Here is a 24401-nt window from a genome sequence, read left to right on the forward strand (position 1 = left end):
TGCCTAAAAATAATAAACATATGCTTTATGGCAATAGTATTTGTTACACTAAAAACATTAAGTTTTCTGCTTAATAACAACTCAAGCAGATAATAAAAACATGAATAAATAATTCTGAACGAAGCCCCAAATACACATGCATGTCAAAAGTCAAATCAAAAATAAGTCAAAATACTGAGAGAAATTACGATTTTTTGGAAAAAAATACAAACAAACACAATGTTTCTTCTTTCTGATATAAACCATAAAATAATTACATTACAGACTCGTTAATTAAATAAACAATCGCCTGGTATCATTGTAAGGTAAGCTAAGAACCGCTCTTCAATCATTGAAAACATTTCTTTGCCTGGTATCGAAAAAATTAAAAAAAAAACGAGTAACCGGCGCATTTTTATGGTGTTAAATTGTATAGCCGGCGTTTATACTATCTTTTACAATATCTGTATCTCAGAAAACATACGTATATGTTGCAGAAACCAAACAATCGTTGATAGCAGGTAGAAGGTGATTATTTTTAGTCTTACTACCTGTCATATATAACTGATCGTTTCGGACCCATTCGTACTTAATATCACGCTTCTTATGCCCGAAGATGTAGGCAGAAGTTTGTAAGGATCATACTAATTGGCGTTTTTGTGGTCACTGTTTACCCTTATGGGAAGAAGGTGTGATTTTATGTATGTTTGTATGTAGAAGTAAGAAGACCCATTTGTATTTATTCCTACACCCACTTCGCCATAAACAAAGGAAGAGGCCAAATGCTGGGCAATTAACTAACCTCTGGACTCTTCTCCCAAAAAATCTATAGTCTTAAATTGTAACAAAAACGAATAGTCCTTTGCCCAACCTGAGAATAGAACCTGGAACCTAACAATTAGCAGTGGGATACTCAACCAATTGCTCCAAAAAGCAATCTAGAGATATTAATGTATTATTCTTCTACCTAATTTCAGGTCAACATAGTGTGAAAACAAGATGGCTCCTAGAAAGAATATTACTGATGATGAAAGAATATACCAATGTCCATATTGTAGGAAGGTAAGATTATTTATATCAATCTATGTATTAATATGAGAAACAAAAACTTTGGACCCCTTTTTACGAAAAATATGCAGTTGCAGTAGTTTGAAATTTGGCACACTTACAGTTTATGTGAAGGAGGAGTGCTGAACGCAAATATTTTTTAATAATAATGCTTATTAAATTTAACCCATTACTGTCCTCAATAAATGTATTAAACAAATTTTAGGCATGCAAGGTTTCCTCACGATGTTTTCCTTCACTGTTGGAGCATGTGATTATTATTTCTAATACACACATAACTTCTAAAAGTCATTGGTGTGTTGCCTCGGGTCGAACCTGCCACCACTTGCGTGGTAGGTGCCAACTTAAACCACTCGGCTATCACTGCTCAATAATAATGCTTATTAAGTACATTAAATCAATAAATAAAACTACTAAATTGCTCTTGTATCGCAGGGACTTTGATAAACATATAAACAAGACAAGTAACTATTTGTGGATCTCACAAATAATAATTGTTCTGTCTGAATCGGCACGGCAGCAATCAGAATAATAATATTTATTTTCTTTTCAGGCCTTCAAAGACCAATCCAGCTTCTACTTCCACAAAAGCTTGCACACATCAAACACAGTGTACAGTTGTGACAAATGTCCGTACACTTGCGTGGTGAAGAAATACCTAGCTCGGCACAAGAGCAGGCAGCACGGCGCGGGGAGGCGCGGTCCGCACTGTACGCAGTGCAACAAGCAGTTTCATACTCCCAGCGCACTTAACAAACATATGAGAGTGCATACAGGTAAGGAATATACTTTATGAATATACTGCTGTCTTAAAAAAGACGCCTCTTTCTTCACTTAAACTTCAAGCCACCTCTCCCGCACTTTAGGATAACACGCAATCTTGAAGACTGCCCCTCTTAAAACACCACCCACCCTTGAAGTATACCCCCTCTAAGCCACTACCACATAGCGCTAGGGCACACACACTGTATACCTGCGTCGTGTTTAGGATCCCTCCCACCCCATAGGACAACTTCACTACTTCCCTCCATGGGACAACATCCTCCCCCCCCCTGCGACCACCCTCTATATTTTAGGACACCCCCCACACTACAATACATTTTGTCTCTTCCAATACCATGTATTTGTGTTCACTAGATCAATCCTTACTTAAATTGTATTAATAACTAGCTGACCCGCGCCGCGCAACTTCGCTTGCGTCACTGAAGAGAATGGGTCAAAATTTTCCCCGTTTTCGTAACATTTTTCGTTGCTACTCCGCTCCTAATTACCGTAGCGTGATGTTATATAGCCTATAGCCTTCCTCGATAAATAGGCTATCTAACACTGAAAGAATTTTTCAAATCGGACCAGTAGTTCCTGAGATTAGCACATTCAAACAAACAAACAAACTCTTCAGCTTTATAATATTAGTATATAGATATTGTAAAATATTTTTTTTGTATTCAATACTATATGGTGGCATAACTACAGTTGAAATGAAGATAAAATCTAAAATATTTTTATCTTGTTTCAGGTGAAAAACCCTACATATGTCCCGAGTGTGGGAAAGCATTCAGTTCAACATACACTCTCTCCGTTCATAAATTTATACATACAGGTAAATACAACATATATTGCAATAATAAAAGTTTACTTTATAACATAGGAGGAGCTCGTGGCTTAGTTAACATTAGCCGCTCAATCTCTGAGGTTAAGCCACGCTTGCCGACGTTGTTCTGTAGATGGGTGGCCATCTTCAACATATCGAGTTTACTTGGTGTTTCGGAAGGCACGTTAAATTGTGGGTCCCGGTTGTTATCAATTAAGATAACAGTCGTTAAGTCACGTCAAAGGCCTTCCTTGAACAACTTTGACACTAGGTTGACCACTAACCATACGACAAGAAGGAGATATTTTTATTTAAAAATTCAAAAATTCAGTACAAATGTTTATATATCACACCAATATAATTCGTTTTAAATATTGAGTTACAACCATATTCGTGTAACAAGACTCTGGTCTCACGCACGCACCCTCTTTCTCCACAAAACTGAAACAAAATAACATAATTTTATCCTTAGTGCTACTTGTGAAAACTATTCATCCCCTATTTAAGACAGTAGGGGGTTAATATTTGAAAAAATATACTATACTCAGGCCGTAACAAACGTGCTCTCTACGTCATAATCAAAAGAATCATAGTAATGTGACAATGTGTAGTGAGCGAGAGACTCCGATATAATGACATGACTTAGTTCGCACGTTTAAAATAGAGTGGGCTTGATCGTAAGGTCAATGCAGTTGACAAATGTGGTTGACCTCAGGGTCAACTTAAGGTCACCAACCTCGATAGAAAAGTCAGGTCAGTGACCTTAAGGTTAACTTCAGATCACTCACCTGAGGTCAACTTAAGGTCACTGACGTTGAGGTCAACTTAAGGTCACTGACCTTGAGGTCTACTTAAGGTCACTGACCTTGAAGTCAACTCAAGGTCACTGACCTCGATCTAAAGGTCACTGAACTTGACCTTTAAAAATGATAAAAGTTATCTTACCCTCTGAGACAGTAGCAGCCAGATACATAAGTAGTGAGGCAATGTTTAGACTCTAGGGTCAAGGTCACCTCAGAGGTCACAGCTTGATGGTTGTTGTCACATTTTCTTTTTAATATCATTAGAATGCTTTGGGCGTTTGGCTTCCCGTCGGGAAATGTGGGGCTGTCTATCACTATCTTTAATACTAGCTGGAAAGTTAAGCATGGTTAGGTGTGGATGTGGATGGGTCATCGTTAGAACAGTTATATTTATTTATTGATTCTGCTTGTGTCTTTGATCGTGTTATAATTTCCAGAAGTTAGAAAATGCTATGTGTTGTTCTTGGTTGTAAACTGTTTTTGTAGCAGATTTCATCAAAATTGTGGAGTAATAAAATAAGGAAATTTTGAGTGTAATACAAAATAAAGTTTTGCACGTACCTAAGTGGGTCATCTAGGTTTACCTATATTATAAATGCGTAAGTTAAGATAGATGTTAGTTATTACATCACGCTAAAACTAGTGAACGGATTTTTAATAAATTTGCTACTAAACTTTCTTGCAACCTTCAGTTGTTTTTTAGTCCGTGTGTTTGTTGCTAGCTCTTCTCATAAGGCTGTACACTTTCCGAGCTAGTGGTAGATTCAGTAATTGTAACGATTATCATAAGTGTCAATATTTGACCTAAATTAATAACCCCCGGTTTCTGAGTACATTTGGCGGTAGTTTATCTATTCAATAGCGTTTTTTTGTATGAGTTTTAAGGCTATTGAATAGATAAACTACCGCTAAGTGTACCTCAGGGGGTAAATGATTTAATTTTGATTTTATTATGTAATCTTACCAATGTCATCATAAAATCGAAGGTGTTGTCCTCATCACCGTGTTTGTTCAGAAATTTATTATATCTGCTCAGTATCACTCCCTTTCTTTGGTTTCTGTTGCATTTCTCCAATACTTTACGTAGTGACCTGTACATAAGAATGATTATAGTATTCAAAATGTAGTGCCCTTAGTTCCTTATTAGTGCTCAGCTACACGATCTATAAACTTATTAGCTACCCGCCTCGGCTTTGTCCGATTCAAACTGATATTTATAAAAAAAACTTAAACATTGTCACATTGTGACGGCCTCCGTGGTGCAGTGGTTAAGGTGGTCAACTCGCAAATTCCAGTGCATTCAGAGGTCGTGGGTTCGATTCCCACACAAAACAAATATTTGTGCGTTCCACAAATAGTTGTTTCGGGTCTGGTTGTACTTTGTGTCCGTTGTTTGTATGTTTGAAAAAGTCCTTGCGACACAAGAGCAATTCTTAGTGCGGGAGTTGTCTTTTCTACATCGGCCTAGCCTTTTCGTCCAACTATGTTGCAACTTACAGTTGCTTACTCTATCGTCTGCGCCATAGAGGCAGTCGAATCCTACTTATATTATAAATGCGAAAGTTTGTGAGGATATATTAATGTATGTTTGTTTGTTTGTTACTCTCTAACGAAATTATTACTAAAGTAATTTTCATATAATTTTATACGTATATTTTATTACCTAGATTAGCACGGGTAATGTATTCATATAATATGTCTGTATGTTTGTATGCCTTTCTATAAAACTACGCAACGGATTTTGATGCGCTTTTTTAATAGATAGGGTAATTCAAGATAAAGGTTTGTAAAGTGAAGGTTTTTTTTGTAAAATAACTGTTTAAACCGGGACGGGCTAGTAATAAAGAAACTCACAAATCATATCCAATAATCCTATAACAAGTCATATTGAGTGTGGACGCCAGATATTGCCATTCTCCATTAAAGTCTGCTTCAAAGTGCTCGTTCTCTATCACCTTGCTGAACGCCTCATACGTCTTCATATAAAGATCGATGACACCCTCGCTATTGGACACGTTTGAGCGTAGGTTCTGCTTCGTAGCCATTTTGGTGGAGTTTATCAAACCGTTGATAAGGATTTGGTAGTCGACTTCTTTTAATCTGTAAAAAAAACCATTAATGTCCCACTGCTGGGCAATGGTCCCGTAAATAATGGGTAAGGCGTTGAGTCCACCACGCTGGCTAATTGCGAGTTGAAGACATTTTAAGAACTGTTCTAAAAACGACCATAATTCATCGTATGGTTAGTGATCAACCTAGTGTCAAAGTAGTTCAAGCCGCCCGAAGGCCTTTGACATGGCTTAATCGTAATAGATAACAACCGGGACCGACTTTTAATTTGCCCTCCGAAGCACGGAGACGCCCAGTTCAAATGTGTCACCCATCTAAGGAGTGACCGCGCCAAGGGTTGCTTAACCCACAGATCGTTTACTGACCGGTGAGTGCAACTGGCTATGGGCGCCTCACTGGGTAATATATGTACTTCAACTGTCAACGTGCCCTCTGAAGCACGGAGACGCGATGCGGTCACTGATTTATAGAATGTCCGCGCTAACGTTGCTTATCACACTTGCCCCCGGTTTTTCAGTATATTTAACGGTAGTTTATCTATTCAGTAGCGTTGAAACTCAATTAAAAAAATTTAATAGTTTTTTTTTTCTTTATTATAAGAGTTTAAACGCTATTGAATAGATAAACTACCGCTTATTGTACCTAAATGGTCCTTACCTTTCTATAGCCGTATATATAGTGTTACAAGTGATGGGACATGGTGACCCTAGACCTGTCCATGGCGTCGCGTGTGTATCTTGACAGAACACCCTGCCCTCTGTAACATATAACATAATTATATAAGTAGTAAATACATCTATCTACTCCTCCGAAACGGCTTGACCGATTCTCATGAAATTTTGTTAACATATTGAGTAGGTCTGTGAATCGGCCAACATCTATTTTTCATGCCCCTAAGTTACATCTTTTTTTTTTAATTTTTAAGGCAAAACAACGTTTGCCGGGTCAGCTAGTAACATATATAAGACACATTGCTGACTATCTATTTATCTATCGTATGGTTAGCGGTCAACCTAGTGTCAAAGTTGTTCAAGCCCGAAGGCCTTTGACGTGGCTTAATGACTGTTATCTTCATTGACAACAACCGGAACTGACTTTTAACACACTCAGTTTAAAATCGAATATGCGGTCACCCATCTATAGAATGACCGCGCCAACGGTTGCTTAACCCACGGATCGTTATCCGACCGGCGAGCAAAACTGGCTATAAGCGCCTCCCTTATTCTGGAAGGAGACCCACTGCTGGGCAAGGGCCTCCTCCCAGAATGAGAGAGAGGTAAGGCCTTGAGACCACAACGCTGTCCTAGTTCGGGTTGGGGACTTCGCATATTCCTTCAAGAATTGGGGGTTAAAGAATTCTCAAGCATTCAAATCTCAAATACTATTTAATTTTTAATTACCTGTTATAGTAGGACTTATAATAAATATAAAAAATAGAAGCATTTTTAATACTAACAATATTTAAAATAACAATATTTCACATGCATTTTCGCACAACCATTTTATTTGTACGAAAAACAAAAAGCTAACTGAATTGGCCATTACTTTTTTATGGTTCCGTGCCCAAAGAGTAAAAATGGAGCCCTATTACTGAGACTAGATTGTCTTTGATAGTTAGACAGTTGAAGTTTTCACAGATAATGTATTTCTGTTGCCGCTATAACAAAAAATAAGAATCAGAATGAAATAAATATTTAAGGGAGCTTCCATACAACAAACATTGTTCGCATTTATAAGTTGACGGTTTTCGGGAAATTCTGACGGCCTCCGTGGCGCCTTAGTTGAGTTGGTAGCCACGCCACTACCATCGGAAGGTCGTGGTTCCGATTCCCACACGGAACAAATATTGTGTCTTAAAAAATATTAAAATGAATAAATATGGATGGTAAGGGACCTTTTATACGCGAGTCTGACTTACAACTGACAAGTTTTTATAACTCTGTTTTATTGTTTATACCTTTTACTATTCACGTATGTTTTATTTCTTTATAAGAATTATTACTAGGCCAGTTAATAGCTCGCCACTACTTTCTGCGAGATATGTTATCGCTCAGAATTCTATAGGAATTTCTAATGCCCGGTTCCTGAGGTACATTTAGCGGTAGTTTATCTATTCAAACTGTTTTTTTATATGAGTTTAAACGCTATTAAATAGATAAACTACCGCTAAATGTACCTCAGAAACCGGGGGTTAGTAATTGGGTACTTGACTACCAGTCATATCAGCTACTCTTAATGAATTAACGTCAAAAACACATCTAATATTCATCATTCTCGCGTCACAGTTTTCGTTGCCATACTCCTCCGAAACGGCTTGACCGATTTTGATGAAATTTTGTGAGCATATTGAGTAGGTCTGAGAATCGGCCAACATCTATTTTTCATGCCCCTAAGTGACACTTTTTTATTTAATTTTTAGGGCAAAACAACGTTTGCCGGGTCAGCTAGTTTTACTATAGAAATACGTCACAGTTTCGTATTTTCGTTGGTATCAAATGAGTACCTTATAATATGTTCGTAATATAGACGGTATGTCTGTCAGTCTGTAACTATTACAATTTCAACATTATTTACGAAATAAATTGGTTTTTTAGATGAATCTTTTTATATTGATTATTCTTGTTTCAGGCGAGAAGCCCTACCACTGTTCGTTCTGCGACTACGCTTGTCGCGACGGTTCAACCCTGAGGAAGCATCAGCATAGACATCTGGGGATCGTAAAAACTTACCCGTGTGCTAAATGCAAGAAATCGTGAGTATATTGTGTGACAACTTTGCCTGTGTTTGGTACTTTGCCGTACCTGTAATACAACTTTGCCAGTAGTGATAATTTTGCCCTGCTTGGTAATACACATTTGCCAGTTTTAGTAACTTTGCAAATCTGTATAATTATATGGTGACGTTTGTTGCGAAATACTTAAGGTATGCTGTCAACTGCCGCTACTAATAATTGCAAGGCACATGAATTCTGTTTCCACATGAAACAAATTTTTGTAACACGAGTGTTAATCTTTGCCCTGGAAGTGATTTTTTTATTAAATATCAAAGGATCCACTTCTTTTTCAAAAAAAAAAAAACTTTAAGACTTTATTTAAGAAATTTGTAATCTCAGCTTAATATTTCTAAACGAGAAAAGTTGACAAGCGGCAAAGTTACCACGTTACCACCGCCGCAAATGGCAAAGAACACATCTTCAATTATGTTACCTTTTAAACTTCTAGTCTACTCCCGATTAACCTTAAATGTGCGTGTTAATTTTTTACCTTATATCCTACAGGTTCAAATCTAGTCAAACGCGTAAACTCCACGTAGAAGAAGTTCACTTCGGCGTGGACACAAGAAGAGTTCCCTGTTCACACTGCAAGAAACTGTTTAAAACTCAAGGACGATTAACCGCACATATCGTAAGTACTCATAAATTAAATATATATTGTAAATATGGACAGAAATAAATGTTTTTATCTTTTATCTTTACCTTTATCTTTAAGTGGTCTAGAGGCTTTGGGATTTTAATCATCAGTCTAGCCTTTCTTCCAACTATATTGAAGGCGTACCAGTCTCACCAGATGCAGCTGAATATCAGTATTTTATATGCAGCGACTGTCTATCTGACCTCCAAAACACAGTTACCTGGGTTATAACTCGATACTAAGTAAGACTGGTTGTCAAACTTTCAAGCTTCTGACTACTGTTAACGACTGTCGAAGATCTTTGAAAATGTTTGTTTGTTTGTCGTATGGCTAGTGGTCAACCTAGTGTCAAAGTTGTTCAAGCCGCCCGAGAAGCCTTTGACGTGGCTTAACGACTGTTATCTTAGTAGACAACAACCGGGACCGACTTTTAGCGTGCCCTCCGGAGCACGGAGACGCTCAGTTCAAATACCACTATGCAGTCACCCATCTATGTAATGACCACGCCAACGGTTGCTTAACCCACAGATCGTTTACCGGCCGGTGAGCGCAACTGGCTATGGTCGCCTTGTCTTTCTATATTTGAAAATGACAGCCGGTAGCGCGATTCTGTACAGTCGGTACTGTCGAGTATCGAAATTTTGACGTTTAGAATGTGCTGCGAAAGTATTTCCTACGACACCCGTTAGAGGCGCTGATCATCAAATTTCTTAATGACAGGTCGGTTGTCGGTAGTCGATAGTAGTAGAGAATCGAGCTACGGGACCTACGATTTAACGTGCCTTCCGAAACACGGAGAAACTCGATATGTATAAGGAAGAAAGGCTAGGCTTATGAAATACTAGCTGACCCGCGCAACTTAGCTTGCGTCATATAAGAGAGAATGGGCCGTAATTTTTCCCGTTTTTGTAACATATTTTACTGGTACACTGCTTCTATTGGTCGTAACGTGATGATATATAGCCTATGTCCTTTCTCGGGTATCAAAATATCTCCATGCAAATTGGTTCAGTAGTTTAGGCGTGATTGAGTAGCAGACAGACAGACAGAGTTACTTTCGCATTTATAATATCAGTATGGATTACCTTTCTGCCCGCAGCTTTGCTCGCGTGTAATGTCACCTTCGGGAGGGAATTTCCACAAATACTCTCTTAGAGCAACTCTACACTTCCTAAGAAATCTTCATATCAAATTTCAAGTTTCTAAGCTCAGTAGTTTCGGCTTTTGTACTTTGTCCATCAGCCAGTCAGTAACGGAAGAGTTTTATATTATATTGATGATTTTGTTTCAGAAAATGGTCCACGACGCCGACAGAAAAGTGAACTGCGAGATTTGCGATCGTATGATCAATAAACACAATATGATGAATCATTTGAAAACACACATAGACGTCAGACCTTACAAGTGCGGCTTTGTGGGCTGTGACAAGGCGTTTAAAGATCCCGTGAGTTAAATGTTAAGTTAAATATATTGTCCCACTGTTGGGCAAGGGTCTCCTCCTGTAATAAGGGAAGTGTTAGGCCTTGAGTCGACGACGTTGACTAAGTGGGGCTTGGAGACTTTGCATACCTTCAAGAACTGCTCCAAAGAACTCTCTGGCAAGGTTGTATCACGATGTTTTCCTTCACCGTTGGAACAAGTGATTATTATTTCTAATGCACACATCACTTGGAACAATCATGAGGTTTAAATACTTATTTACTCATTTGGCTAAGAATGGCCAGGAGTTTGTTGGCAGCTCTTCTCATTGGCACTTCCGAACTGGCGGTAAATTCACTCTCTGTATCATTGACTATCATAAGTGTCAGTACTAAACCTATACGAGTCGGGCCAAAAAGGGGTTTTCTGAGTTTTCTGTTATAACATTTCGGACATCCGTGTCTGGGAAAGAACATGTCGCCGTCGGTCCTGCGCCTGACCTCTCACTGGTCGTGTCGGTTATCCGTCTTACCGGACTATGAGAGTGAAAGAATAGAGAGTGTACCTGTGTGTTGTGCACACACTTGGACACTATATACAAAGTCCTGCATAGTTGACTGATTCCAATAAAACTGGCCACTGTAGCCGTGAAATAGGCCAGGACTATTTGAATAAATTGTTCTGATTTATTGTAAACTAGCTGACCCGCGCAACTTCGCTTGCATCATATAAGAGAGAATATGTCAAAATTTTCCCCGTTTTTGTAACATTTTTTACTGGTAATCTGCTCCTATTGGTCGTAGCGTGATGATATATAGCCTAAAGCCTTCCTCGATAAAAGAGCTATCTAACACTGAAAAATTTTCAAATCGGACCAGTAGTTCCTGAGATTAGCGCGTTCAAACAAACTCTTCAGCTTTATAATATTAGTATAGATTAGTATAGAATTCGTACAACTTCGCTTGAGTTGCATCACATAAGAGAGAATGGATCATAATTCTCCCGGTTTTTGAAACATTTTCGTTGCTACTTCGCTCTTAACGGCCATTAACGAATAAATTATTGTAAATATATTTAATTCCAGTCTTCTTTGAGGAAACACACAATAATCCACTACCCGGAGCACCAGTATCAGTGCGATCTGTGCGACAGTCGGTTCGCGAGGAAACACAGACTCAACATACATCGCAAACTACATAATACTAGGGGCTGTTCCTGTGACTATTGTGGACTTACGTGAGTATTTATATTAAATTTATAGATTTTTTTATTTTGGCAAAGTTGTTGTTTGATGGATGGCAAAGTTGCCATCTCATTTGTGGCAAAGTTACAATGCCATTGGTGATAAAGTTGCTATGTCATTAGTGGCAAAGTAGTCATACTGTAGCTGGCAAAGTTGCTATTGTAAATGGAAAAGTTTATTGTGGTAAAATTGCTATATCATTGTTGGCAAAGTTGCTATTGTAAATGGGAACGGAGTGGTCATTGTAAAGGGCGCAATGTTACAATATAAGTAAGACGTAAGAAGGGATTAGATATAAGGGGTATTAGTATATAGTTGGTGTGTCAGTCCGATCTGTGCGACAGTCGGTTCGCGAGGAAACACAGACTCAACATACATCGTCAACTACACAACACTAGGGGCTGTTCGTGTGATTATTGTGGACTTACGTGAGTTACATAAGTTTTTTAAATATAAATAAATATCATTGGACAACTCACACACGGTCATTTGATTACAAACTAAGCAGAGCTTGTACTGTAACCAAATAACTGATAAACATACTTATATACTTGTAAATACGTACTTACATATATAGATACATTAACATCCAGGCTCAAAACAGGTACTCGTGCTCTTCACCCTAGTAGTTTGTCCCGGGTGGGGTTTGAACCTACCACACGCGGTGCTACGGGTGTTGACGACATTAACCACCGCGCCAAATCTTGACAAAGTCGTCATTTCGATTGGCAAGGTTGCATTATTATGGGTGGCAAAGTTGCTATCACATCTTTATATATATAATTCTTCTGTAAGTGTGTATGTCACTGAACTTCTCTTAAACGACTGGACTGATTTTGATGATTTTTTTTGTGTGTGTTCAAGGGGATCTGAGAATGGTTTAGATTATTAAAAAAAGTTTAAAATATTACAGTTAAAGACGTGTAGACAGGACAACGTCTGCCAGGTCCGCTAGTATTATATAAGTACTTACCACAATGTGACTTTTACAAAAAGTATGGTTTTTTACGGATTCAAGGATTTAAAGCTTATATTATTTTAGCAACGTAAATTCACTAAACATCACTTCACTCGATGAAATAAAGACAAAATACTTTTATATTTTCCCTCTTTCTCCACAGGTTTATTTTCAAAAAAACGCTACTAATTCACATAGTAAAAAAGCACAAGAATCCGCGACAATACATATGTGATTATTGCGGTATAACAACACATTCGCGACGAGATATCACTCAACATATTCAATACGGACACGGGAATAGACAGGTATGTTAATATAGTATACTATCTATCGTATGGTTAGTGGTCAACCTAGTGTCAAAGTTGTTTAAGCCGACAGAGGCGCCCGTAGCCAGTTGCGCTCACCGGTCGGTAAACGATCTTTGGGTTAAGCAACCGTTGGCGCGATCATTCCATAGATGGGTGACCGCATAGTGGTATTTGAGCCGGGCGTCTCCGTGCTTCGGAGGGCACGTTAAAAGTCGGTCCCGGCTGTTGTCTACTAAGATAACAGTCGTTGAGCCATGTTAAAGGCCTTTCGGGCGGCTTGAACATCTTTGACACTAGTTTGACCACTAACCATACGATAAAGAAGAAAGAAGAAGAAGACCTTACATTTGCTTGATGTTTCGGCGCAGGTTACACAGTCACAAGTATAATTTAATAACTTAAACCCATTAATTAATATCCCTCTGCTGGGCAAGGGTCTCCTCCCGTGATGAGAGAGGGGTTAGGCCTTGGATCCATAAGCTTGTGACCAACTCGCACTTGACCAGCGTGGGCTGTTCAAGTGCGAGTTGGTCTTATTTTCATAACTTTTAAACTCTCGCGTTGCATGTTTAATATATAATAGAATACGGGAATTAACGCGAACACGCATTTTACCTTAAAATGCCTAACGTTTCAGCGTGGGTTGCACTCGCCGTGGTCGCTGGCTGACTAGGCAGGTAGTCCCGTATTCTATTATGGTCTTATTTTCGTTAAAATCATATTTACCACTTCAATATCTTGCTGCTGAGATTTTTCGCTAGTTTTTACAAACACTAGCAAACAATATTACTTCGAACAGCTGCAAAGTTAAAGAATGGGTGGCAAAGTTGCCAACTGTGTGGCAAAATTTACTCATATGGCAAAGTTGTTCACTTGACAAAATTATACGTTTTTGCACAAATTACTGATTCTCCGTACTCCTTTTTACAATCAAATGTATATTTTAAATATACATGCCTATAGGGCTGGCCTTTACTTAGGGCAAAGAATAAGCATTGCCATTCAACGTGGCAATGCTGCCAGCCTTCTTACGTTACCCGGGGACGGCGATGCGGAGATATTTTATGATGCCTTATTTTAGTTTTATTTATGTATGTTTAGTTCCTTTATTATTTTTTTTTTTTTCGTTTGTACATATAAAATTATTATTTAATGTATTAATTTAATGTTTAGTTTTAGTTTATTTATAACAACTTTAAAAAATAAACCTAATAAACTTATTATCCATCTGTGAAAAAAAAATGTATATTTTTATCTATATTTCAGGACACAAAATGCAAGATATGTAATAAGAGAGTATCACACTACTTGTATCTACAGACACATTATTTTAAAAGGCATAATGTCAAATACGTGGTCAGAGAAACGTAAGTATTGCTGTCTCGCTCGCACTAGTGTTAACTGTCGTAATAGTGAAAGAGAGGTGACTATAGTCTAAACGTAAGTCGCTTAAACGTCGCTATCTCGCTCGCACTAGTGTTATCTGTCATAAGAGTGAAAGAGAGGTGACTATAGTCTGAACGTTAGTCGCTAATAAACGTCGCTATCTCGCTCGCACTAGTGTTAACTGTCATAAGAGTGAAAGAGAGGTGACTATTATAGTCAAAACGTAAGTCGCTAATAAACGTCGCTATCTCGCTCGCACTATCGTTAACTGTCATAAAGAGTGAGAGAGAGGTGACTACAGTCTTAAGTAACAAGTAACCCTCTTATTCATAAACACACTATAAACCTACTTTAGTTAAAAAACTACTATAATATGTTTTCTCTCTTTCATTTCGCTAAGGAGTGAAAGAAACAAAACTCTTTATAAGCTTCTCATAACTTCATATATTTTTATGAAGAAGAGGGTTAATTTAACATTCATTAATAATTTCAATGGTGGATTTTATTGCCGTATTCAGATTCGATTCCCAAATTATAAATTCTGTATGTTGTATACCTCCAGCCGCGAACCTTGTATACAAGTCTCTCTACTAAGTTTTAAAGATATATGGGTAATTTTATTTTCAGGAAAGAACCTAAACTCAGAATAAAAGAGGAATTGATGGATAACAGTGAATTTAATTTCGATTATCACGTACAGAAGACTGAAATTGATGGTGGTAAGTAAGAAATATTATTTATACTAATAATAAATATCATTGGACAACTCACACACGGTCATTTGATTCCAAACTAAGTAGAGCTTGTACTATGGTGACCAAATAATACGTACCCTCCGAAGCACGGAGACACTTAGTTTTAAGACAAACGCCGCTACACGGTAACCTATCTATAAAATGACCGCACCAAGGGTTGTTTAACCCACAGGTCGTTTACCGGCTAGTGAATGCAACTGGATATGTGCATCTCACTGGCAGAAACTAAATTACCCATTAATGTCCCACTGCTAGGCAAGGGTCTCCTTCCAGAATGAGGGAGAGGAAAGGTCCAAGCTGGCCAAGTGCGGGCAGCCAACTTTTACTTGGCTTTTTTATGTATGTTTGTATGTATTAGGTCGGGGAAAAAGTCCTTTCGCATTATAGTATGTATGAACTTGTAATAAAATCTTTTCTCTACACAAAAAGCTCGATATTTGGGTACCTCACGAGCTCACTGAAAGAAACCTAATGAACCGTGTACTCATTTGTGATTCTTGAAGCCCCTCACGCAAGTGGTCGAACGGCAACACACCAATGACTTTTCCAAGTTATGTGTTCACTTGTTCCAACGGTGAAGGAAAACATCGTTAGGAAACCTTGCATGCCTAAAATTTGTTTAAAACATTTATTGAGGCCATGCAAGGCCTAACCCCTTCCTCATTACGGGAGGAGGTTCTTGCCCAGCGGGTTGGGGACTTATAAATTTTTGAATATCTTATGTATATTTGTATGTTTGTATGTATGTCTGTCTGTCAGGTCTCGACCCGGACCCGGAGTACGCGGACACGGAGACCACACTGGCGTACTCGGCCACCGTGCTGGCGGAGGACATGAGCGCGGCGCCCGGCGACGTGCCGCGAGACCTGTTCCAGGAGTTCTTTATACAACACGTCGCTGACAACGTTAAGGGGATTAAAGGTACGTGGAAATGGTTACCTAACCCCCCACCCCCCTTGACTTTTAGATAGTGTGTGATTTTTCCGCGTGTTTTTGAACTCGACCCTAAAGTAAGGTCCTTAAGGGACCCCTTAGCTTGTTTTCTTCTTGTTTAAAAGTTAGTTAGAGACGATTGCAGTGAAACGTAAGTCTTACCTTAGGTGTGCCTAAGGGATAGCTTTTGCGTAAGAATAAAATATAGTAACGTTTATAATCCGACCCCTATCTTAACGAGACTCCATAGCACTCTTAGGGGTCAGTTAGGGGCTGTATCTCTTACCCCCGGTGTCTGAGGTACATTTAGCGGTAGTTTATCTATTCAATAGCATTTAAGCTCATATAAACATAACAGTTTGAATAGATAAACTACCGCTAAATGTGCCTCAGAAACCGATCATTAGATATCCTTATTTAAGGTGACCCGTGCCCAGCAGTGGGACTAATAGACTATTCTTTTCCTTTCCCAGCATTACCAAAATCAAAATCACCGGATAAGAGTAAAACGGCGCTCGTAAGGAAAAGCATAGACAATCTTCTGAACGACAGAAGAAAGAAGACAGAAGCGGTTGAGTTGGAGAAGTTCAGACAGAACTACAATAGAAGAATACAAATGGCTTACATGAGTACCACGAACAAAGGTAAGAATCATCAGTCTAGTCTTTCTACCAACTATGTCGGCTTCCAGTCTCACCGGATGCAGCTGAATACCAGTGTTTTACATGCAGCGACTGTCTACCGGACCTCCACAACACAGTTACCTGGGTTATAACACGATATCCACGATATCCATAGGTTATAGGTATAATACAATTTTCGACTGCCTCTGCGGTGCGGTCGACTATTACTGTTTGTTTGTTTGTCGTATGGTTAGTGGTCAACCTAGTGTCAAAGTTGTTCAAGCCCGAAGGCCTTTGACGTGGCTTCACGACTGTTATCTTAGTAGACAACAACCGGGACCGACTTTTTACGTGCCCTCCGAAGCACGGAGACGCCCAGCATAAATACCACTATGCGGTCACCCATCTATGGAATGACCGCGCCAACGGTTGCTTAACGCACTGATCGTTTACCGATCGGTGAGCGCAACTGGCTATGGGCGCCTCATACGACTATACGACTACTACTGATCATGAGACTCGGATTCGATTCCCAAATTGAGCAAAGTGGTATTCATATTTCTTGACAATAGCCTGGCCTTTACCTACATAATACGGTACATTTTATACATCTCTGCTTAAACTTTTGGGTAAAACAAACTTAAAATAATCATATTTTCATTTCAGAACCAACTAAATTAAAATTCTTTAAGAAACCTGACTACAATGAGTCATCAACCACAAAAGATATTGACCTAGAGCCTGAAAAAGACACACAAAATAATTTACAGACGGACTTTGTATGTACAGAAGTAAATATAGAAAATAATAATATAATAGAAGATTTACCGTCAAATGAGATAGAAGAGTTACCACAATGTGAGGATTTGCCGTCGAAAGATATTACTAGTAGTTTACCGGCTGAAGATATTAGTATTGAAAGTAATTTACCGTCAAATGATATGACCATGGATGGTTTACCGGCAAGAGATATTATTACGAGTGGTAATTTACCAGCTGAAAATAGTATGATTGATAGTAATTTACCGGCAGGAGATATTCCCAGTAATGATGATTTACCGGTAAATTGCATTACCACAGAAGATCTTTCAGCTGAAAATATTGTCATAGAAAGAAGATTACCAGTAAATGATTTACCTGAGGCAATTTTACCACAGGGTGGTAAGACTGCCAACGATTTACCGTCAAAAGATATTTTACCATTGGATGAAAAACTTACTAAACGTATGGTCACAAGAAATGTGACTAAAATGTTAAATAATAATAAAAAAGTAAGAAATGAAAAAATTACTAAAAGTTCTGAAGAAATTAATACAAATGGTAAATTGAAATTGAATGGATATGAATGCTATGTGTGTTTTAAGGTAAGTTTATCATCCCCTATTTTAACCCCTTAGGGGGTGATTTTTGAAATTAAAATTTGTCTATAATTGACCCCAGATCTGCTAACAAAACTATATTTGTTGAAAACTGCATCGAAATCGGTAAATTTATAATTATAATATTTCTCAATAGTAGCCCGGAGTTTGGTAACGTGCCGTATATGGCATACTCGCCCCCTATTACATGAGACTAACATTGTAAATAGCGAAACGTGGGTATATTTCATACGTCTACTTTCGAGTATATTATACCGTAGACGTTAAATGTGTATGTATTTATGAAAAATACTAACAAATTTTAATATTTTAATATTTCAGCTCTTCAAAACAAAATCAGATTTAAAAACCCACTGCAAGGAACACTACGAAATCTGCAATGAAATCATGCTGAAAAAGTGCCCTATTGAAAACTGCAATTATGTCACAAATAGAAGCATAAAAAAACACATTCAGTTAGCCCACAACTACCATTTAAACGGATACGGGCACGTAACCGAAAAAAATACGGATTTCGGATCCAAATACGTTTTTTCTATAGACGAAGATTGTGAGTTAGAAGTTATTCCTTCAATTAGTAATTTAAATAGAATTGCTTGTATGAAATTGGATGAAAAAATTCGCCGCAGTAAAAGTGATTTTCTTGGTAAAACTGCACTCGTGAAAAAGGGAAACGGATGGGTGGTTGAAAAACAAAAGTTTCAGGTGAGTTATGATTATATTTTGCCTGAATTTTCACCTGAAGAGTATAGTAAAGTTTGTTTAGAAGGTGAAAATTATCTAGATAGGATGAAAAAAATAGCTTTTCTAGCTAAAAAACGAGGTTTAAAAATGTTGTACCCGTGTGACGGTTGTGATAAAATCTGCCAAACTATGGCTGCTTTAAAATTACATAGCAGAAAACATGAATTAAATCCTAAACAGTTCAAACCGAAAGTGTGGATAAACCGTAAAATCGAATATAAAACGAAAAACCGTAAAAAAGTACGATGCAGCAATAAAACTTTGAAGAAAATGAAGGAGTCAGCGTTAGCCAAAAAAACTGTGGGTAAAACCGTAACTACCGGTAATGTAAAAATTATTAAAAATACGTTTTTAAGTGGCAATCGTTTTGCTCCACCGAAACCTGTTAAAAACAAACATAAGTGCGATAAAAAACTAATAGATTTTTATAAAAACAATATAAAAGGTGGAGATATAGAATTTTGGCAGTTTTTGAAAATTTTCAACAAAATGGGTCGCGAGAACGTTAACGATTTCGAAGACTTAGAAAATAGGCAAGACGTACATTTCGGTATACATTTAAAAGAACCTGAACAACCGGTAATAACCGAAAATGTTACGGTTTTACCAAAAAAACCGCGCATTAGAAAAGTGAGGAAATATACAAAATGGAATACTAATAAAGTCATTAACGTTCGAGATACGTCTGAATCGGAACCTGAAATAATAAACGAACCGGAAATATCCGCTAAAAGAAGAAAAGTTGACAAAGTAGTTAATATTTCGGTTTCTCCTGAACCGCACTTACCGGAAAACAACGCTACAACACCAAATATAGTAAATAATTCTTCTGCTTCTCCGATTACGGTTTCCGAACCGGTGTTACCGAAAACCGGTAATAAAAAGTTTACTAGAGCTATTATGATTAGTAAAAAAGAATATTTGAGGCGGAACGAAATTAAAAAACAAATGAGAATGAGGCTTAAAGAAAATAAAAATTAACTTCACCTAGAAAGACATACACAGATCATATCGGTGATGTCTTGTAAAATAAGGCCAACCAGTTGGCCGCAGTTGACAACTGCGGTACTTACTGCTCTCCTGTACCACGAAACACAGTGACAGCTGTCGTCGCCATTACCGCGCTTTTCTATACTTATCTATACTAATATTATAAAGCTGAAGAGTTTGTTTGTTTGTTTGTTTGAACGCACTAAACTCAGGAACTACTGGTCCGATTTGAAAAATTCTTTGGGCTCTGCCTACTAGTGCCTACCGCTATAGGAACAAGGCTAAATCTACACTAATATTATAAAGCTGAAGAGTTTGTTTGTTTGAACTAATTGTTAGTCTCAGAAAATACTATTCCGATTTGAAAAAAAATGTGTTAGATAGCCCATTTATCGAGGAAGGTTATAGGCTACATATCATCACGCTACGACCGATAGGAGCAGAGTACCAGTGATAAATGTTACAAAAACGGGGAAAATTATGATTCTCTTATGTGACGCAAGCGAAGTTGCGCGGGTCAGCTATGAGTGATAAGGACAGAGATAATAATCGCTCGCTATCCCAATGTTACTCAGTAGAGGTCCGCTTGTTTACGTTTTTTATCTCGTCTGGTTGGCCTTACTTTTAAAAACTTCCCTTGCTTCATTCACATACAGTCATGTTGTCATACAGGATATGACAACATGTATGTATGTGAATGAAGCAAGGGAAGTTTGTAGGGATCGTACGAAGTGGCGTTCTTTGGTCTCTGTCTACCTCCTAAATATAAATAAGTATGAAAATATCATAATAATTAGAAATAAGTTTGTGTTTGTCGTGTGAATGAAGCAAGGGAAGTTTGTAAGGATCGTACCAAGTGGCGTTTTTGCTCTGCCTACCCCTATAGGATAAAGGCGTGATATTATGTATGTATAAAAGTTTGTTTGTAAAAATAGAAGTCAATTTTCGTTTAATAAGTTGGTCGATGTGGACTCAAGGCCTAACTGCTCCCTCATTCCGGGAGGAGACGCTTGCCCAGCATTGGGACAGTAATGGTTTTTGTTGTGTTCATAATACTGATTTGAGTGTATAAGTAAGGCTGGATTTTTGAGCGTAGATCTAAATCAAGAATGGCTTAAGACAGTCTTATATGAGATAGTCAAGGTTGTCTTATATATTAGGTCGGGTAGAAAGTCTTTTCGCATTATAGTATGTATGAACTTGTAATAAAATCTTCTCTACACAAAAAAGCTCGATATTTAGGTACCTCACGAGCTCACTGAAAGAAACCTAATGAACCGTGTACACATTTGTGATTCTTGAAGCCAAAGAGATTTTATTACAAGTTCATACATACTATAATACGAAAAGACTTTTCCCCGACCTAATATAAAGCAAGACACGGTAGACTTTCTCCTTTGAACTATCTAACGTTAGAATTAAAGCCAAGTCTATATAACTACCAGTTAAATACGCTATATCACATATAAATTACGGTTAGAAACTCAAATCAGTAAATAAAAGGCAATTTTTAGTTTGTAAGATTGTTGTTTATTATAATACATTACATTTTGTTAAATCTATGTATTGTTTTATTTATAACCTCTTCCTAACATCCTACTAATATTATAAATGCGAAAGTTTCTGAGTATTTATGGATGTTTGTTAATCTTCCACGCAAATACTACTGAATGAATTACGATGAAATTTGGTATAAAGGTATCTGAAGACCGAGAATAGCGCATAGGCTACTTTTTATCCCGGAGTTTCCGAGGGATCGGGATTTACACGGGAAGGGTTTCCACGCGGACAAAGTCGCAGGCGTGCTTTAGTTAGAAATAATAGAGTTTTATGCAGCCAAATAGAGTACTTGACTATCAGTCAAATCAGCTACTCTTTATGAAATGTCAAAAACACTTTTTAGTATAAAAATATAGTGTAGTGACGTCACTATTGTATTTTCGTTGTTATCAAATGAGTGCCTAATAAAATTTTTCAGTCTGTAATAATTATAACTTTCAACATTATTTCCAAAAAATAACGTAGCCTGAGCATTTCAGATCAACCTTTTAAGAGTACAAGTTTAATCATTTTTCGTTAACCCAGTCAAGTATCCAATTTCGAACTAATTTATTATAAATAGTGAAGACCAAGTGAGGGTAGGCGTTGAAACTCTTGCCACAAGGAGACGCTTGGCGGCCACATCAGTCAGCCCGTGACCACGGTCGATGTAATTCGATCGAAACGTCGGGTAAACAAATAAGGTATTGTGACTTTTATAATATTCACTTATAAGACCACAATGGGTCGTGACTCTCATCTAAGTATTATGTGTACAAGCTGCGATAGTTCAAAATCATTTTAGATACGCTTTTTATGAGTACAATTTTTACTATCTATACTAATATTATAAAGCTGAAGAGTTTGTTTGTTTGTTTGAACGCGCTAATCTCGGGAACTACTGGTCCGATTTGAAAAATTATTTCAGTGTTAGATAGCCCATTTATCGAGGAAGGCTATAGGCTATATATCATCACGCTACGACCAATAGGAGCAGAGAAACAGTGAAAAATGTTACAAAAACGGGGAAAATTATGATTCTCTTATGTGACGAAAGCGAAGTTGCGCGGGTCAGCTAGTTTTATATATTAACAAATTATAACTATCAATAATGTTTCATTGGTTTGCTTCACACATATTCGGTTCGGCAATATTTATCGAACAACAAGACCGAGTCGACTCACTTGTTCGGCTTGTGCTTATCGGATTTATCGACACATATTCGGTTTAGTCGCCGAAACCGAATAATGTGTGTAGCGAACCTCACATTTTTCCTAGTAAAGTAGGTTTGTCAATCTCCATGTATCTGAAAAAAATAAAAAGTGAATTTAAAATTAATATTTGTTATCAGCAGGGCAGTGATAACTTTCACTAAAGTGATCAATAGTTCATCACCAATGAGTATTCCAAGTGATGTGTTATAAATAATGATCACGTTGTTATAACGATGAAGGAAAACATTGTGAGCAATGTCATGTGTGAGAGTTGTTTAAACAGTTGTTGTAGTAATGTAAAGTGTCACTTGATCACTGTGATGGACTTAAGACCTCTCTCTTAGCTTTGCCCAGTAGTGGAGCAGTAATGACCCTATCTTTTTAGGCTAGTAGTGGGTCAGTAAGAAAAGTTTTACCCAATAGTGGGACAGTAAGAAAGATTTTGCCCAGTTGTGGGTCAGTAAGAAAGGTTTTGCCCAGCAGTGGGACTAGTAAAACTACTTACAGCTTCACTGATGTCTATCCAGTCCATAGCTCGGACGATATTGTCATTTTGTGAAGGTTTCTTATCCCAGTTCCAGTTGATAAACTCTTTGAAACCACCAGCCACCTGAAAAATTGATTATTAGGTTTACTTTGGTTTAATAAAATAACAGTAATTAACATGTAACAATTAATGGTGCTTAAGGTTCAAATCTGACATGGAACAATTATTATTATTATCTGAGTGATCCACAAATAATTGTTTGATTGTGTTGTTTATATATTTGTAAAAGACCTTGCAGCACACAAAATATTCTTACCCCCAGTTTCTGGGTACATTTAGCAGTAGTTTATCAATTCAATAGCATTTTTTTTTAATGAGTTTTAACACTATTGAATAGATAAACTACCGCTAAATGTACCTTAGAAACCAGGGGTTAATGCTTCAATATAATGAGTTCAAGAAATAATCAATTATAGTTAAGCTATTAAAATTCTAATCAAAGATTAAAATGACTTGTTGATTACAGATACATCTTAATAATGAGTCCCATAAGGCTGCAAGAATGATGGAAAAGATTACCAAACAGACCTGAAATTTCCTCTCACTATCCTCAGCTAGTGGTCTCTTAGCTTCAGTCACTATTATAGCACTGTAGCCTTCAGGAACTTTGAGCTTAGCTCCATCCAGGGGATGTCCTCGGAAGGATGCTGTTAACTCTGTCAATCACAAGGTAATAAAAGAGCTTTATTATTTAGGTTGCATGTTTAAAACAGTGTGATGTAAATACAAGAAATTGGTAGGTACTCCTTCAGTTAGATTCTATGGTATAATAATTCATTGTAAGAAAGGAGATTTTTGCCAATTTTTTTTTAACTTATGCAAGGCGTCATTACAAAAATTGAAATTAACTTTCAACAAAGAAACAAGTAAAAAAGTCCCGCGAATTACGCACGCTTCAATATCTCGTATGATCAAAAGAAGTGGTAGGATTAGACACGAAATACTAAGCATCAAAGAACAAGGCTAAATCATTTGAATATTTAGAGTAAAGATAGTGTTCACAAACACGTTTGTTTACCTCCGTCAGTCTCTTTGACATAGGTATCAAAATACTTCTGAACGTTCGCAGGTCCATCGTCTTCTATTTTACAAGGTATATAATGTGCTTTCTGCTCAAATATCTCTTGATTTTCCGTATTTTTCAAATTATTTTCTACAATGATTGACATTTTGGTGCCGGTGCCGGGTGCAATTTCCCGCACAAATACTTTTGACGTTTAGTTGACGTTTGACAGGAGTGATGCGTTTCGTTCTTGCAACGGTCTTTACATAAAATCCGAGGTATTCTTGATATAACAACTCAATAGAAAGGTACGCAGAGCCGCAAAGCGTCAAACCGCGGCATTCAACATTTTAATCCTAAATTTTTCTAAGTTTAAATTATCGCTTGCTGTAAAAGAGTTATTTTTAAAACAATGAAAGTTCTTTACATATTGAGC

General features: G+C 37.5%; 3 protein-coding genes across 5 annotated transcripts; 1 reads left to right on the plus strand and 2 right to left on the minus strand.

Annotated features, from left to right (window-relative positions):
• Positions 1 to 148: 148 nt before the first annotated feature.
• Positions 149 to 21224, plus strand: LOC142985519 (uncharacterized). Of its 3 annotated transcripts, none has more exons than XM_076133735.1 (15): positions 149 to 305; positions 957 to 1041; positions 1601 to 1823; positions 2564 to 2647; positions 8140 to 8263; positions 8789 to 8915; positions 10213 to 10365; positions 11425 to 11576; positions 12705 to 12849; positions 14119 to 14219; positions 14866 to 14957; positions 15753 to 15914; positions 16400 to 16570; positions 17216 to 17913; positions 18250 to 21224. In XM_076133735.1, the coding sequence occupies exons 2-15, from the start codon at positions 979 to 981 to the stop codon at positions 19651 to 19653; spliced, it is 3699 nt and encodes a 1232-aa protein (XP_075989850.1). In that variant the 5' UTR covers positions 149 to 305; positions 957 to 978; the 3' UTR covers positions 19654 to 21224. The 3 variants fall into 3 exon arrangements, with proteins under 3 accessions (XP_075989850.1, XP_075989851.1, XP_075989852.1); XM_076133736.1 differs by lacking the exon at positions 149 to 305 and adding an exon at positions 371 to 507; XM_076133737.1 differs by lacking the exon at positions 149 to 305 and adding an exon at positions 526 to 668.
• Positions 2986 to 7062, minus strand: LOC142985375 (uncharacterized). The gene is made up of 6 exons (XM_076133502.1): positions 6912 to 7062; positions 6169 to 6268; positions 5296 to 5541; positions 4406 to 4532; positions 3584 to 3771; positions 2986 to 3079 (listed from the first exon to the last, which is right to left on the minus strand). Exons 1-6 carry the CDS (start codon positions 6952 to 6954, stop codon positions 2986 to 2988), a joined length of 798 nt encoding a protein of 265 aa, XP_075989617.1. The 5' UTR covers positions 6955 to 7062.
• On the minus strand, positions 21170 to 24171 carry LOC142985526 (ribonuclease H2 subunit C). Its single transcript, XM_076133748.1, has 4 exons — positions 23981 to 24171; positions 23491 to 23618; positions 22921 to 23025; positions 21170 to 22507 (listed from the first exon to the last, which is right to left on the minus strand). Exons 1-4 carry the CDS (start codon positions 24129 to 24131, stop codon positions 22493 to 22495), a joined length of 399 nt encoding a protein of 132 aa, XP_075989863.1. The 5' UTR covers positions 24132 to 24171; the 3' UTR covers positions 21170 to 22492.
• Positions 24172 to 24401: the final 230 nt, after the last annotated feature.

This window comes from Anticarsia gemmatalis, chromosome 30, assembly GCF_050436995.1.
Source record: "Anticarsia gemmatalis isolate Benzon Research Colony breed Stoneville strain chromosome 30, ilAntGemm2 primary, whole genome shotgun sequence".
NCBI lineage: Eukaryota > Metazoa > Arthropoda > Insecta > Lepidoptera > Erebidae > Anticarsia > Anticarsia gemmatalis.

What these genes read in the sequence shown, in the direction of transcription:
- LOC142985375 (XM_076133502.1), bottom strand. Translation starts at nt 6,954, where the DNA reads ATGCTTCTATTTTTTATATTTATTATAAGTCCTACTATAACAG. An exon ending in AGGATTATTGGATATGATTT is followed by an intron (nt 4,533 to 5,295) that starts GTGAGTTTCTTT and finishes TCTTATGTACAG; the next exon opens with GTCACTACGTAAAGTATTGG. An exon ending in TCGATTTTATGATGACATTG is followed by an intron (nt 3,772 to 4,405) that starts GTAAGATTACAT and finishes TTAACTTTCCAG; the next exon opens with CTAGTATTAAAGATAGTGAT.
- LOC142985526 (XM_076133748.1), bottom strand. Translation starts at nt 24,131, where the DNA reads ATGTCAATCATTGTAGAAAATAATTTGAAAAATACGGAAAATCAAGAG. An exon ending in TGTCAAAGAGACTGACGGAG is followed by an intron (nt 23,619 to 23,980) that starts GTAAACAAACGT and finishes TGTGATTGACAG; the next exon opens with AGTTAACAGCATCCTTCCGA. An exon ending in ATAGTGAGAGGAAATTTCAG is followed by an intron (nt 23,026 to 23,490) that starts GTCTGTTTGGTA and finishes TCAATTTTTCAG; the next exon opens with GTGGCTGGTGGTTTCAAAGA.
- LOC142985519 (XM_076133735.1), top strand. Translation starts at nt 979, where the DNA reads ATGGCTCCTAGAAAGAATATTACTGATGATGAAAGAATATACCAATGT. An exon ending in CATGAGTACCACGAACAAAG is followed by an intron (nt 16,571 to 17,215) that starts GTAAGAATCATC and finishes TTTTCATTTCAG; the next exon opens with AACCAACTAAATTAAAATTC. An exon ending in AATGCTATGTGTGTTTTAAG is followed by an intron (nt 17,914 to 18,249) that starts GTAAGTTTATCA and finishes TTAATATTTCAG; the next exon opens with CTCTTCAAAACAAAATCAGA.